The sequence below is a fragment of the Pogona vitticeps genome, chromosome 5 (genome assembly GCF_051106095.1).
Source record: "Pogona vitticeps strain Pit_001003342236 chromosome 5, PviZW2.1, whole genome shotgun sequence".
Classification (NCBI taxonomy): domain Eukaryota; kingdom Metazoa; phylum Chordata; class Lepidosauria; order Squamata; family Agamidae; genus Pogona; species Pogona vitticeps.
Window position 1 is genome coordinate 89,640,409 of NC_135787.1, and position 16,573 is coordinate 89,656,981.

The following is a 16,573-nucleotide window of genomic DNA, read 5'->3' on the forward strand; positions in this document are numbered from 1 at the left end:
TTGCTAAGCATCATGTCAGCTACTTAAATAGGCTGTCTGATTTCAGCTGCTTTTATACCCTTTTAAAATTGTAAAATTTGCTAACTTTGGTTTTCCAACTATATAAAATTACTATATGTTCTAGTTTAATAAAAATCTGACTTCTTCAGTCAAAAAGGCTCCCATAACATTATGTGTATGTCAGTAAAAAGAAGTCTGTCTTCAGATTTTGCAATTAAATGGCAGAACCCATAAACAGGGATGGAACAAGAAAAAAAATGTAGGTAGTCCTTATAAAGCAGTTTGTATGATAACCAATTAGAATAGGAAAAAATTGTGAGAAAGAAGCTACCAGCTGGTCTCTTAGTATAGCTGGCAGATCACCCTGCATCCCTCATCTCCTTTGGAGCCAGATACAATGACTACTGCAAGGTGCAGTGAGATACCATTCATTATACATGTGTCCAAGGAAACATCATTTGATGTGAAAACAATAGTGTAATAAATGACTGGGTTTTTCCTTGAAGCCTGATTTTTTATTAGTTATATATGGATTCTGTCTACAGCTGTGTAAAATATATCCTCCCCCACCCATTGTGTTTTGTGTATTTCAGTGGTAGACGTTTGCTGCAGCCTGCTCAGGTCTGTGATCTTTTCAAAGGAGTTATACTGGTAATATGCTACTTCATGATGCACTATGTTGACTATTCCATGATGTACCATCTCATAAGAGGACAATCTGTTATTAAACTATACATCATTTATAATATGCTTGAGGTAAGTAAATGAGTATCAGAACTACTGTGAAAGTGCCTCCCTTGTATTATGCCATAACAGTTTCATTGTTATAAAGACTTGTAGTGTGTTTCTAATGTCTTTTCTACCCTGTTAAAAGCAAGTTCTTCTTCGTGGCCTCTGTGAATTTACGCAAATGGTTTGTTCTGCACCTATTCTGAACATCTCGGAAATTTTTAGAACTTAAAGACACATGATTAGTGGGACGTTCCCCCGTGGAGTTCATGCTCTGCCCATCCTAGGTCCCCTCAGTTCCTTTTTTCCGCTGTGTCATTTAAACCTGTTTCAGAAGAAAAGAACGATTTGTGGGTTGAGATTCCAGATTGTGACATAGCAGGCCACTCTGATGTCACTGTCAACTCAGGCCTCTCAGAATGCCCACCACACTACTTCACACTCGCTGCCACCAATTGTAATGACTATTTAAGAAGGACAAAGGTTTCCTTCAAAACAAAACAGGTTTATTGAAATAACAAAATAAAATATGTAAATCACAATTAGCTAATCAAGATGTCAATCACTGTATCTTATTTAATCAATCACAGACTTCCCTCACTGACCACTTAGGCACACAGGCCTCTAAACAAGCCCTTTCTCTCTCACACACTCCAGATCTGATCTTTCACACTCTCTTCACACCACTTTTCTTCCAACTCCTCCCCCTCCAGCTCCACCCTCCATCACCCCATTGGCTGATGATCCACTGCCGAGTCGTGATGGACAGGTGGGGTCAGGGCTGCCTGTTACACAGATTTATTGTATTTCAAATTTTACCTCTTCATTTCTAATCAATCAATCAAATAAATCAATTGACGTTCCACTGCAAGGTTGTTCAATTTTATCTAGCTGCATTTTTTGCTTCCCCCCTTTTCTCAAGCCAGTTCTTGCCTCCTTTTTCTCGCTCTTTATGGCCTCACCCAACCCGTTTAAGCGATGCATCATTTGTACTAATAAAATACCTTTAACAGATGGCCACGATCGCTGTTTATTTTGCTTGGGTGAACAACATCCCACCCATTCTTCAACTCCAGAGATTGAGATCATACCTTTGGGAGAAGTTTCTTAACCCTTCCTTGGCTTCTGTGGAGACCACACGATCCCCAGATCCTCAGGTAGAGTGGCAAATTTCACCACAGCCAGCTCCTGGCTCAGTGGCTCCTTCTCATCATCCCAAGGAGAAGTCCGAAAAAGGGAAGCCAGTATCCAGGTCGATGTCGATGCCGAAATCCTTGGCTCGAGCCTTGGAATCTCTAAAAAGAAGAAAGACGTCTTCTAATAAGGCAAAAAAGGTCAGATCTACTCACATCAACCCACCACAACCAACTTTACCATCTCCTATCATGGAGGAATCATCCAGAGATGCTCCTGGATCTACCTCCGAGAGGGAAGAGCCTCCTTTACCACTGGCCCAAGCTCCAGTTTCTACCAGACCTCGGCCCATTCTAGCTCTTCATCAGGGCGGGTAATTGCAATAGAGCTTTCGGGCTCTGAGTCATCTCACCACTCACCCAGGAAGCACCAAGAGAAGCGCAAACACATTTCACCGCCTTGGTATGTTCCTCCATACCAGGAGTACTATTACTACCCTCAATCTCCACATTATCCATCTCAAGTAAAAAGGAGGGAGAGATGCTATCATTATGACCCATACTTGATTGAAGACCCTCAGGAACAATTGTACCATGAAGAACCTAAAAGAGTTAGGTGTACAGTGGGGTCTTGACTTGAGAACTTAATCCGTATTGGAAGGAGGTTCTCAAGTCAAAAAGTTCTCAAGTCAAATCTGCATTTCCCATAGGAATGCATTGAAAACCATTTAATCCGTATCTGCTCTTTTCCGTCCATAGAAACTAATGGGAAGCTGCTATTCCGCCTTCGACCACTAGAGGGGGATATTTTGTTTCTTTTTTTCTTAGGTCAAGAAAGAGTCAGGGAAGGCAGGAAAATTACAGTCCAGGCAGTACAGTACCGGGCAGTCTGAAGACTGTCTCCCAATCCACTCTCTAAACGCTGGGAGGAGTTAGGAAGCAGACAGGCACCCTTTTCACTGGCCAACAGTTAACTGAAAGTTCACATTTTGCACTTTCCCTGCCTCCCACGTGGGTTTTTTTCAGTTCTTAACTCAAATCTAAGTACTTAAGTCAAGTCAATATTTTCCTATGAGAGCGGTTCTTAAGTCAAAATGTTCTTAACTCAAGCCGTTCTTAAGTCAAGACCCCACTGTACTTTCCCATACCCATCTTGGTATTCACCATCACTCTCACCATCTCCACTGCCGCATCGACATCAATCCCAAGCTCCAGTTAAACCAATCTTGAAACGCTCGGTACCTACTGTTTAACAATCATACTCCAAAGACTCAAACACTCTTCTAAACACCAAACACCTTTGCAGGTCACCAACATGTATACAGGTCCCCATCCTCCTGTCAAAACAGAAGGATGTTCCTCACATCCTCCCATTCAACCTCAACCTCTGCTCTCATGGTCATCGATACCGAGACACCAAGATCTGTCACCATCTTCATCATCATCATCTTCCAAAAATTAGAATCATATTCATCTCAAGAATCACCACCTAATCTTCCAACACCTACCTTTGATGTCAATTAGAACCATCCCCCATCCCCATCTGAAGACTTTACCACCTACTCCCAATTAATTGCAAAAATGGCCAAGTCACTTCAATTAGAGATTGAAGAACCAGCACCATCCAAAACTGCTTTGATTTTCGATGATATTAATCAAGTAAAAACGCCTCCACTTAGTCTCGCTTTCATCTTGGACTCAAAGTGAACTTCGCAAAATCTCACCTTGAACCTACACAAAGGCTTACTTACATCGGAACCTTTTTCGACTCTCTGCAAGCCAGAGCCTTTCTTCCACAAGAAAGGATCCTCAAATTAAAAAAAGCTATTCAGCCTCTTTGACCACTGGCCTCCATATCAGTACATCATGCCCAACATCTTCTCAGACTCATGGCATCGACAACCTCAGTCATACAACATGCTCAACTCAAATAAATAAAATGAGGTCTCTCCAGTTGTGGTACCTGTCATTATTGAATCCTATGACAGACCACCCATCTATGATACTAACAATAACACCGGAATTAGCCCTACAACTCACCTGGCGTATGTTTCTCCCGAACGTGCTCATCAGACAACCTTTTATGTCCCTTCAACAGATGGTGCAAGTTACCATTGATGCCAGCCCATCGGGCTGGGAAGCACACTGCCTTCATTACAAGATCCATGGCCTATGGACAAAATGAGAAAATTGTTACACATCATTCATCTCAAGCTTCCACTCAATCACAGGGCTTACAGTTCAGCTCGCCATGGACAATACTACTGCCCTGTATTATGTGAACAAGCAAGGAGGCACTCATTCTCTATCCCTTCTATACCTCACCATTGACCTATGGGAATGGTGTTACCGGCATCACATCTTCCCGATAGCAGTACATATCACCACAGAAGAAAATTACATGCCAGACTACCTCAGCTGCCTGACATCGAGAACACATGAATAGTCTTTGAACGACACCATCTTTGATTGTACCTGTCATTGGTGGGGCATCCCGACCATCGATGTCTTTACCTCCAGCGCAAATGCCAAGTGCTACATCTATTGCTCTTGAGACAGAGTCGACGAGAATTCCATTGGAGATGCATTCATGACAGATTAGGACATGGATCTACTCTACCTGTTCCCACCAGTACCACTCATATAAAGAACAATTATTCGACTCCGGCACTTTCAATCGAATGCAATCCTTCTAGCTCCTTGGTGACCAAGGCAACCGTGGTTCAGTCACCTCAGATCGATGTCGACGGACTCATTCCAGCTTCCACTGATTCCTGACCTTCTCACACAGGACGGCGGGATGGTCTACCATCCAGACATTCCATCTATGAATCTGACAGCCTGGAGGATACTCCCACCCTAAAAGATGTAATCGATCAAGCTCGAAAGCCTTTGACCCAACTCCTATATGAAAATAAATGGAAAGCATTCCTATCCTTTGCTGATTCAAGCAACTTACCTGTAACACCAGTTTTCTTGAAAACTCTACCCACCTTCCTGCTTCACTTATTTAATTTTGGACTGTCTTATTCCACTTTAAAAGTCTATATTTCAGCCATCATTGCTCATCAGCCTGCTAACTCTAAATCAGCACAACATTTGTCTCACTCAACTGTAAAAAAGTTTCTCAAGTACTTAATAGTATTCGTCCACCATGCCAACACATTATCCCTCAACTCTTTTTCTGTCACCATCAACACCTCTCGAGTGTATGCTCCATTATCTCGACATAAGACACTCTCTTGCCTTCTATATTGACAAGACCAGGTCTTTCAGAAAATCAAATAGACTCTTACTATGTTTTCATGGTCCTAACAAGGGAGCACCAGCTTCCCCGCAATCTATCTCTAGATGGATCATCCAGACCATCTCATTGGCTTATCACCTCTCAGGCAAATCACCTCCTGATCACCTAATAGCACATTCTGCAAGAGTGATGTCAACATCTACTGCCTTCCAGCGTGGAATTGAACTATCTCACATCTGTGTGGCCACATGGTCTACTCCATCAACATTTGTCAGGCATTACCGTCTAGATGTCAGAGCATGGAGTGACACTGGTTTTGGCAGAGCTATCCTGGCATCCTTCCTACCATGACAGCCCACCATCCGATAAGTGAGCTTGCTAGTCATCCATTTGTGTGCATTCACAGAGGCCATGAAAAAGAAAAAGAGGTTACCTACCTGTGACCATAGTTCTTCTAGTGGTCCTCTGTGAATCCACACATCCCACCCATCTGCCCCTCTGTCCGTCACTTTACCCAAGTAATTCTCTTACCTGGTGGACAATTGTCAGGAACTGAGGGGACCTATGGTGAGCAGAATGCACTCCATGGGGGAATGTCCCACTAATCATGTGTCTTTAAGCTCTAGAAACTTCTGAGACATTCAATGGAGACGCAGAACAACCCATTTGTGTGCATTCACAGAGGACCACTAGAAGAACTATGGTTACATTGTCAGTATTGTTAATAATTGATGTTTGGATTTTTATTTTAATTGTATATCTTTTGTTGTTAGCCGCCCAGAGTGGTATGATATACCAGATGGGCGGGATATAAATCAAATAAATAAATAAATAAATAAATTAACAATAACAATAACAATAACAATAACAATAACAATAATAATAATAATAATAATAATAATAATAATAATAATAATAATAATAATAATAATAATAATAATAATAATAATAATAATAATAATAATAAATAACCTCTTTTTTCTTGTTTTTTTAAATTGTAACAAGCCATGAATATACAGTGGTGCCCTGCATAGCGAGGTTAATCCGTTCCGGATTAACCTTCGCTATGGGAAAACATCGTTAAGCGGGACGGGGAAACCAAATGGGCCCAAAACTCACCGTTCTCCGATGTTTTCCCATGTTCCGGTGGCCATTTTGGGTGTCCCGGTGGCCATTTTGGGTGTCCCGGTGGCCATTTTGGGTGTCCCGGTGGCCATTTTGGGTGTCCGGTGGCCATTTTGCAACCGCTGAACAGCTGTTCCCCCATCGTAATGCGAGCATGCCCTCACATTAGTGATGGGGAAATCCGCATCGCAATGCGGATTCATCGTTCAACGGTGCGCTCGTTATGCGAGGCACCACTGTATTCAGTCATCCTTCTATATTTTAGTTTCTTCTAGCAGTTGTGACTAGCTACATCTGCTTAACTTAAATATAGAACTCTATCTATCTATCTATCTATCTATCTATCTATCTATATCTATCTATCTATCTATCTATCTATCTATCTATCTATCTATCTATCTATCTATCTATCTATCTATCTATCTATCTATCTATCTATCTATCTATCTATCTATCTATCTATCTGTTGCACAAATTGATGTTTATAGCCTTATTCTTCAAGATTGTTAAAAATAGTGCTAAGAGCAGTAAGAGCTAATTTAAGTGAAATGTGCTTCAGAATTTGGGCATGTTTCATGAGATTTCCATGTTTTATATGAATATCAGTCCTACCATATCATAAGATAAATTACTTTTATGTTATGGTTGCATCAAATCTAAGATAGAAAAGACAGGCAATTACGGGTCCAAAATTAAATCCTGTGTCAGGACTTGTATTAACAATTTATGTATATAACTGAAAATGTGTAAGTTATGACAAATTGCCACTAATTAACATGATACTGATCCTGTTCCAGCTGTACAGTGGGTGCACATCCAGGAGCATGTCTGGCACCTCATTAATTCATGGCAGTTTACCATTGTAATTTGCACCTTCTTCAGCGTGGCCTCTGTGAATGCACACAAAAGGGTTAAATCAGCGCCTGCGCTGGACCTCTCAGAATCTTCTCGAGCTTTGAATAGAAAAGTAACAAGTTAGATTGCCCCAATGCGCATGCTCCGCCCACCAAAGCCTCAGTTCCATTTTTCCACCAAGCAATTTGGAACCTCTCGCGTTGAGCTTGCTATATCTCTAATTATTTGATTGATTTTCATGGCTTTTTTGACCAAATTTTCTGCCTGCGACTATCCATTCTCTATTTCCCCGACATGGAATGCTTTTCGACTTTTTTTTGCTTAGCGCTACTGACTGGGTCTTATCGTTTTTTTCCTGCCTTTTCGCTTCACCGTGCCAACGATCCAAGTAAGATAGAATTGAATCTTTCTAGCTTATATCCCCTTCAGGCCCTTTCAGCTGCTGCGTGGTTTGCTCCAGAAAACTCCCTTTCCATGACAGGCATGATCATTGCCTTTTTTTGTTTAGGGGAGGCTCATCAAACTCAGTCTTGTAGACATTGTAAGAGCTTCACTAAGGCTGCTTTAAAAGCAAGGCAACAGAGACTTAAATATCACCTCTGGGACACTATCATCGCCAAAACCATCAGGGATGGAAATCGCATCGCCTTCAGCTACCCTTCATTCAGAAACCAATGTCTCCCCTCAGCCTTCAGTTAGCAAACCTTCAGATAAACCATCAAAGAAGTCCATTTCCGTGAAGAAAACTTCTTCAACGCCGAAATAATCTTCGTCTGTCTCTTCTAAACCTGCAAAACAAGCAAAGACTAAGGCTCCAATAAAGACAAAAGAACATCTCAAGCAGCTACCACCAATCTCCGCTTCATTGCCGTCTTCTATACTAGAGGATTCATCTAGAGACAGAGAGTCTTTGTCGGAGGCAGCTCCCTCACTCCGTCCTTGACAAGCTGAGCCAATTCCTTCTGTAGGCATCTCCTCCCCGACGCCGAGCCAGCTTGCCAGTGCCATCACAGGCTTGGTCTCTGTCCCTCATAGCCCTGTATCAACTGGGTGGGCACCTTTGGCTTCTTCAGTGTCGTCAGTAGCTTCGAGGCTGAGTTCTCTGCCTCATAAGCGTTCAGCAAAGTCTAAACATCTTTCTCCGGATCGACATCGATCTCCTCGACATGAGGTGGTAGTGCTTCCGAGGTCGTCTCGACGGCGACACAGGGACCAATCAGATGATTCCGACCAGTATGTACCAAGGCATAAGAAACATCGACATCGACACCGGAGAGATTATTCTTCTTCAGACACATCTTTGACCTCAACCGATCAACGTCAATGGAAAAGAAAAGTGAAATACATCTATGCTTCTTCTTCGTCTACATCCCTGCTAAGCATCGATGTTGAAGGCATATCGACACCGAGAACAGGAAGGACTTTACCTCAACCTCAAAGAGACATATTGCGGAGTCAGCTCCTCCGCCTTCAACATCGACTATTGTGATTTCACAGCAGACTGCTTTGTCTTTACACAGCGTCGATAAACATTCTTATAGGAGATTTCATCACGTCTCTACTTCAGAACAAGAGGATATGTTCTCGGATGATTCATGTACAGTGGGGTCTCTACTTAAGAACTTAATCCGTATTGGAAGGTGGTTCTGAAGTTGAAAAGTTCTTATGTTGAATCTGCATTTCCCATAGGAATGCATTGAAAACCATTTAATCCGTATCTGCTCTTTTCTGTCCGTAGAAACTACAGTGGAACCTCTACTTAAGAACTTAATCCGTTTTGGAATGGTGTTCTTAAGTTGAAACGTTCTTAAGTTGAAGCAAAATTTCCCATAGGAATGGACTGAAAACCAATTAATCCGTTCTGGCTGTTTTTTTGTTATGTAGAGGTGCGTTCGTACATTGAAGCATTAGTTCCCATAGGAACTAATGCAAAGCTGGTTAATATGTACTCTACCACTAGGGGGAGATTTTTTTTAAAACCTAAGATGACCTAAGGTTAAAAAAAGAGCAGGAAAGGTTTTTTTTCCTGTTCTTATCTTGGATTTCTGTTCTCAAGTAGAAGCAAAATTTAGCAAATGGAGCTGTTCTTAAGTTGGATTGTTCTTAAGTAGGGACATTCTTAAGTAGAGACCCCACTGTACGCCTAATAATGATGCTCCACCACAATCATTCCAAGACGATTTACCGGAGGAAGAAGTTGTTGAGTCAAATACAGCTGACAACCATGCTTCTCCTTCTGAGGACTTTTCTTCTTATACTCAAATGCTTTCTAGACTTGCTAAAACTCTTAAGATGGACACTGATCAACCTACTCCACCTGCAGAGGACCTTATATTTGGTGACATTAACCAAGAAAGGTCTGCACCACTCAGCCTTACGTTTATTCCAGCTCTACTTGACATCATTAAGGACACCTGGAATCAACCTTCCATTTCAACTCCCATATCCAGACACACAGAAAACTTGTATCACGTTCATGGGAGTGACACCAACTTCTTGCTTAAACATCCAATACCTAATTCTTTGATTGTGGAGACTAGCTGCTCCAGACCTACAGGAAAATCACATGTGACTCCAGACGGCATTAGGGGCGTACCAAAAACAACTCTGGCTTCGGATTTTGCCTGGTCTTAAAATGATTCCTGAGGCTGTCAGGCAAGGCTTTTTAAACGCCTATGAGGAAGCTCAAACAGTTTCAAAGCATCAAAGACTGTCAACCAGACACACTGCTGAAGCGGCTTCCAGGGTGCTTATGTCGCCTGTCACTATGTAGACACGCATGGTTGAGAGCAGCCAACATAATGGAAGATGTTAAAACGAGAGTGGAAAACTTGCCTTTTGATGCAAGAGGGCTTTTTAACAAAAAAATTGATGGCAACCTTGAGGAGCTGCACAAGATGAAGAAAATGGCCAAGTCTTATTCCATCCAGCTTCAGACCAAATACAACAGGTATCCGTGGCACAAACCATACACCCAATATTCTCAACCTGCTCAACAGTACAAACCTTTCAAGAACTTACCTTAGCATAGGTCTTCACAAGCCTCTTCCTCAGCTTCCAATTATCATCCTGAATCCTCTCAGCGTAGACAGTCTTACAAGCCTCCTACCAAAAAATCCAAACAGTACCTTTGACTCAATCACCAGACCATTTGGAAAACATTTCACGGCAAGACTACAACCCTGTCTTCCAAATTGGACAACTATCACAAAATACTCATGGGTCTTAAAAATTATGCAATTCGGTTACCAGCTGGAATTTATAGAATATCCTCCTCTAGGGCAGGTAAAACATACATCATTCGATCCTGCTCTAGAAGAAGAGGTTCTGTCTCTTCTAAAGAAAAAAGCTATTCAAAAAGTTCCCACAAAAGACATCAAAAATGGTTTCTACTCCCAATACTTCGCTGTTCCGAAGAAAGGAGGAGGAATCAGACCCATTCTGGACCTAAGAACTCTAAAAACCTCCATCCAAGATGCTTCCGAGTGGTGACTCTGGATTCCATAATCCACCTATTGAAGCAAAACAGCTGGTTTTTGGTAATAGACCTAAAGGATGCATACTTTCACATGACTGTACATCCTAAACACCGAAGATACCTCCGGTTCATATTTCAGAGCAAAATTTACTGTATTTTTCGCTCCATAAGACGCACCTTTCCATAAGACGCACCAAATTTTTAGGAGAAGAAAACAGAAAAAAATTATCTGCTTTCTTCTCCTAAAATTTGGTGAGCCTTATGGAGAGGTCCATCTTATGGAACACACCCTAGGGTCCTAGGGTGTGTTCCAGGACCCTTTGGAGCCTCCCCCTGCCTCCCTCGGGGGCGAGAGGGGGTGAAATTGCCACCTTCTGGGGCTCTTCTGAAGTTTCCCAAGCCTCAGAAGAGCCCCCAAAGGTGGTGATTTCATCCCCTCTGGCCCCCAGGGGAGGCAGGGTCAGTCTCCAAAGAGTCCTAGAACACACCCTGGAAGCTCCCGATTTTGCCCCCGCTGTCCCCGTGGGGGTGGGTGGGTGGGAGCCTGGCAAGGGTCCAAGGGAGCCTCCCACCCCCCCATGGGACCAGGGGGGGTAAAATCACCAGCTCCCGATTTTACCCCCCCTGGCCACGTGGGGGTGGGTGGGGGGAGGGTGGCATGGGTCCAAGGGAGGGTCCCTTGGACCCTTGCCACCCTCCACCCACCCCCCATGGGACCCGGGGGGGGTAAAATTGCCAGGTTCTGGGAGTGTTTGGAGGCTCCCCAAGCCTCCAAACACTCCCAGAAGCTGGCGATTTTAACCTCCCTGGCCCCATGGGGGTGGGTGGGTGGGAGCCTGGCAAGGGTCCTGGGAGGCTCTCTTGGACCCTTGCCACCCTCCACCCCCCCATGGGACCGGGGGGGTAAAATCGCCAGCTTCTGGGAGTGTTTGGAGGCTTGGGGAGCCTCCAAACACTCCCAGAAGCTGGTGATTTTACCCCCCCTAGCCACGTGGGGGTGGGTGGGGGGAGGGTGGCATGGGTCCAAGGGAGGGTCCCTTGGACCCTTGCCACCGTCCACCCACCCCCCACGGAGCGGGGGGGTGTTTAAAATCGCCAGCTTCTGAGTGTGTTTGGAGGCTTATCAAGCTTCCAAACACTCCCAGAACCTGGCGATTTCGCCAGGGCTGGCCCCGTGGGGGGTGGGGGGAGGGTGGCAAGGGTCCTGGGAGGCTCCCTTGGACCCTTGCCACCCTCCACCCACCCCCCCATGGGACCAGGGGGGGTAAAATCGCCAGGTTCTGGGAGTGTTTGGAGGCTCCCCAAGCCTCCAAACACTCCCAGAAGCTGGCGATTTTACCTCCCCTGGCCCCGTGGGGGTGGGTGGGGGGAGGGTGACATGGGTCCAAGGGAGGGTCCCTTGGACCCTTGCCACCCTCCACCCACCCACCCCCACGGAGCGGGGGGGTTTTAAAATCGCCAGCTTCTGAGTGTGTTTGGGGGCTTATCAAGCTTCCAAACACTCCCAGAACCTGGCGATTTCGCCAGGGCTGGCCCCGTGGGGGGGTGGGGGGAGGGTGGCAAGGGTACTGGGAGGCTCCCTTGGACCCTTGCCACCCTCCACCCACCCCCCATGGGACCAGGGGGGGTAAAATCGCCAGGTTCTGGGAGTGTTTTGAGGCTTGGGAAGCCTCAAAACACTCCCAGAACCTGGCGATTTTGCCAGTGCTGGCCGGTGCGTGGGTGGGAGGAGCGTCGCAAGGATCTGAGTGAGCTCCCAGGACCCTTGCGACGTTCCCCCCCCACCTGGAAGCTGGCGATTTCGCCGGTGCTGGCCCCGTGGGGGCGTGGGGGAGCCTCGCAAGGGTCCTGGAAGGCTCACCCGGACCCTTGCGACGCTCCCCCCCACGGGGCCAGCAGCGACGAAATTGCTGCATTCACACCATTAGACGCACTGACTTCCCCACCCACATTTTGGAGGGGGGAAAGTGCGTCTTATGGTGCAAAAAATACGGTACCAGTTTCTGGCCCTCCTATTCGGGCTCTCCACCGCGTCAAGGACATTTACCAAGTGCATGGCGCCCGTGTCAACAGAGAGTTCAAGTCTATCCCTACATAGACAACTGGTTGGTAATGTCTCCGTCAAGGCATCAGGCTCTAAAAGACACGAAATTCATACTTCCTGTCTTCAAAAACCTTGGACTGTTGATCAACATGAAAAAATCACACCTCACTCCATCACAAGCAGTGGATTACATCAGAGCACAGTTAGACACCACCAAGGGCCAGATTTTCTTGCCCAAGGAAAGGTTAACAAAGATACAGAAGGCCATACGAAAATTCCATCCTGGGTCATCAGTCTCTGCGAAATATGCTCAGTTAGGTCTCATGGCGTCTACAGCCCCAGTGCTGGTACATGCCCGCTTGAAAATGAGGTCTCTCCAGTATTGGTTCTTGACCCTATTCGATCCCATGAAAGATCATCAGAGAAAGTGTCTTTGAGTGACAAAAGAACTGGCTCAGCAGCTCCAGTGGTGGAACTTCTGCCCTCATTTACTAGTGGGACGCCCCTTCCAACCTCTTCAACTCACGGTACAAGTGACAACGGATGCCAGCCCAACAGGTTGGGGGGCACATTGTGGACAACATCAAGTACATGCCCTATGGTCCCCTCAAGAACGAGATCTCCACATCGGTAATCTAGAGATCATAGCAGTCCTGAAAGCATTCAAGGCTTTTCTCCCACTGATACAGGGTCGTGGTGTACAAGTAGTCACAGACAACACCACGACCATGTATTACATCAACAAACAGGGAGGGACTCAGGATCACTTCTCTACCTGACTGTGCATCTGTGGGAATGGTGCTACCAGCACCACATTTTTCCAGTGGCGATACACATCTCCACATGGGACAATATACTGGCAGACAAGTTGAGTTGGATGACAGGCCAAACCCACGAGTGGGAGTTGAGCGACAGAGTTTTCAACTATGTCACCAGTGGGGATTCCCCACAATCGACATGTTCACCACTCAGCAGAACAAGAAATGCAACCTGTATGCCTCAAGGGCAGGTTACGGAGAGGACTCCCTCGAGGATGCATTCATGATACCATGGACTTTCAACCTGGTGTACATGTTCCCTCAGATCCCTTTGGTAACAAAAAGCTCAAATAAGAGTACGCCAGATGAAGACCAAAGTGATACTCATTGCTCCCTACTGGCCTCTGCAAGCTTGGTTTGCCACCCTTCTGACAATGGCCTCTGACTTCATCACACTACCTCTCCTACCAGACCTCTTGACCAGAGACTTGGGCAAGATCTACCACCCAGATGTGGAGACCATGCACCTGACAGCATGGAGAATCTCCCCAAGATCAAGGAAATTCTAGATAAGGCCAGGAAGCCTTCCACTTCCCTTCTGTATGGCTACAAGTGGAAGAGCTTTTTGAAGTTTACCGAAGCTAGACACCTCGTGCATATCCTGGTCTCCTTATCTACTTTGCTACAATACCTGCGATATTTGTTCGACCACAATCTGACCATCTCTACCATAAAGGTTTACATTGCTGCAATTGTATCCTTCCAACCTCGAGGGTTTAAGTTCATCACGACTCTTTTCTCATCCTACTCTAAAATCCTTTCTCAAGGGACTTACTAACAAGACTATCGATCAAACCACCGCTTCCTCAGTGGTCCCTTCAATTGGTTCTGCATACGCTCATGCGTCCACCCTTTGAACCCATGGCCATGTGTGATATTCGTCTGTTATCCTTTAAAACCCTATTTTTGGTGGCCATCACGTCAGCCAGAAGAGCAAGTGAACTTGCTGCTCTTCAATCCAATCAGCCATTCTTACAGTTCTTTAAAGACAAGGTGATTTTACATTCTGATATCTCATTCCTACCCAAGGTAGTTATAGACTTCCATCTTAACCAGCCCTTGGCACTACCTACTCTTTTTTCCATTCCTGTTACCGATACCGAGCGCATGCTCCACACCATGGACATGAGAAGGGCTTTAGCCTTTTATGTTTCCCAAACTAAAGACTTACAGTTATCAAAGAGACTTTTTTTATGCTTCTATGGTCAAAAGAAGGGATTGCCTGCATCCTCATCAATGCTCTCCAGATGGCTTGTCTCCTCTATTTCTTTGGCGTATGACCTACAACACAAAACTCCACCTGAAGGCCTTCGGGCTCACTCGACCAGAGCCATGGCTTCCTCTACGGCCCTCCTGCGTGGTACTGATGTGCCTGACACCTGCAGAACTGCCACCTAGTCTAATGTCTCCACCTTCATCACTCACTACATACTAGACCTTAGGGCTAAAAGAGAGACAAGTTTCGGGAGAGCGGTGTTGATGTCTGTCCTCCAGTGACGGCCCACCATCCAGTAAGGGAGCGTACTAGTCACACTTTTGTGTGCATTCACAGAGGCCATGCTGAAGAAAGACAGGTTACTTACCTGTAACCATGGTTCTTCAAGTGGACTTCTGTGAATTCACACAATCCCGCCGGGCCCCCACTATCCATCACTGTTTAAGTCCAGCTCATGCTCAGGCTCGTGTGGCAGATAAATGGAACTGAGGCTTTGGTGGGCGGAGCATGCACATTAGGGGCAATCTAACTTGTTACTTTTCTATTCAAAGCTCGAGAAGACTCCGAGAGATCCAGCACAGGCGCTGATTTAATCCTTTTGTGTGAATTCACAGAGGTCCACTTGAAGAACCATGGTTACAGGCAAGTAACCTGTCTTTTCACTTGCAATAGGATTCTGAACTGAGTTTGTCTCAGATCTTCCCTTCTGCCACCCTGGTGTTTCATGTTGCAAGAATACAGACCCAAATCATCCTTGCCTGATACATATAATTAATGTGTGAGTGCAAGCTTACCACTGAGTAGTAGCTACTTGTAAGCAATAGTATATAGCTCAGTGAAGCTCTTGGATAATGATTATTCAGAGATACAGTAAAAGATATCCCCCCCAATACAGTTCAAGGTGACTGCTCTTACATTGACTAAAACAAGTATTAGTTAAAAGACAAAATACATTTTGCTTCAAGTCTTGTATGTTGGTGGAAGCTGAATACTCTTATAATACAATGTTTCAAAAAGTTTTGGAATCAAACATTCCTTTGTAAAAAAAAGAAAATTATCAATATGTAAAATGTGTTAAATGTAATTCTTCTTGGCTACCCTGTTCCCAGGGCTTCCATTCTACAAAATACTGTTCCCATCAATTTGGCATGTCCTCTTTATTCAGGATCCATTGAAATTAATTATTTGATCTATATAACTTCCATACTATGTTTCAATAACCTTCTCGCAGCTGGCCATGTTCTTTTGTCATCTTCTAGCTACTCCTGAGAGGAATTTCCCAGAGGAAAAAAATGGGTGTTTCTGGGTGACATATTCATGGACGGGATTTGCATTAGGGCAGTGAAGTCAAATAACATTTGCTTAAATGAGATATAGTTTACAAAATTATGTTTTCCTGATAGATATTCTCTCTCTCTGTCTCTTTAGGTAGCTGATCGCCTGTTTTCATCTTTTGGTCAGGATATCTTGGATGCTCTTTACTGGACAGCTACAGAACCAAAGGAGAGAAAAAGAGCACACATAGGTGTGATTCCACATTTTTTCATGGCAGTCCTGTATGTCTGTATCCTTCTTTGTTAGAATTGCAGTTTCTTTTACATAGAATCATAGAATAATTGAGTTGGAAGGGGCCTATAAGGCCATATCCAACTCCCTGCTCAATGCAAGAGTCTAACTCAAAGCAGATCTGACAGATGGTTCTCCAATTTTTATCTGTGTACATTCCAAAATAGTAAAAGAAGTGGGATAATCCTCAAGTGCATGCACATTATTTAAAAATCTACTATCTTGCTTTGTGTACTTGAGATTTGATGTTGTTGATGGATAACTTCAGAGCCACAACATTCACAAGAAGCATGAGCATAGAGAGAAGAAAATGTGAACGATTACCTCACTTGATCCCTGTAATTCTGAGTAATGAGTGCAAG

At 44.6% G+C, this 16,573-nt stretch overlaps 1 protein-coding gene across 5 annotated transcripts in view; it reads left to right on the forward strand.

Moving 5' to 3' along the window:
• The window catches only part of TAPT1 (transmembrane anterior posterior transformation 1), a 165,451-nt gene that overhangs the window by 68,051 nt on the left and 80,827 nt on the right, over positions 1–16,573 (forward strand). For all 5 annotated transcript variants that reach the window (XM_020806576.3, XM_020806574.3, XM_020806575.3 and 2 more), the window contains 2 exons: positions 594–756; positions 16,074–16,209. In XM_020806576.3, the coding sequence (XP_020662235.2) occupies positions 594–756; positions 16,074–16,209 (299 nt within the window). The remainder of the gene's footprint in view (positions 1–593; positions 757–16,073; positions 16,210–16,573) is intronic.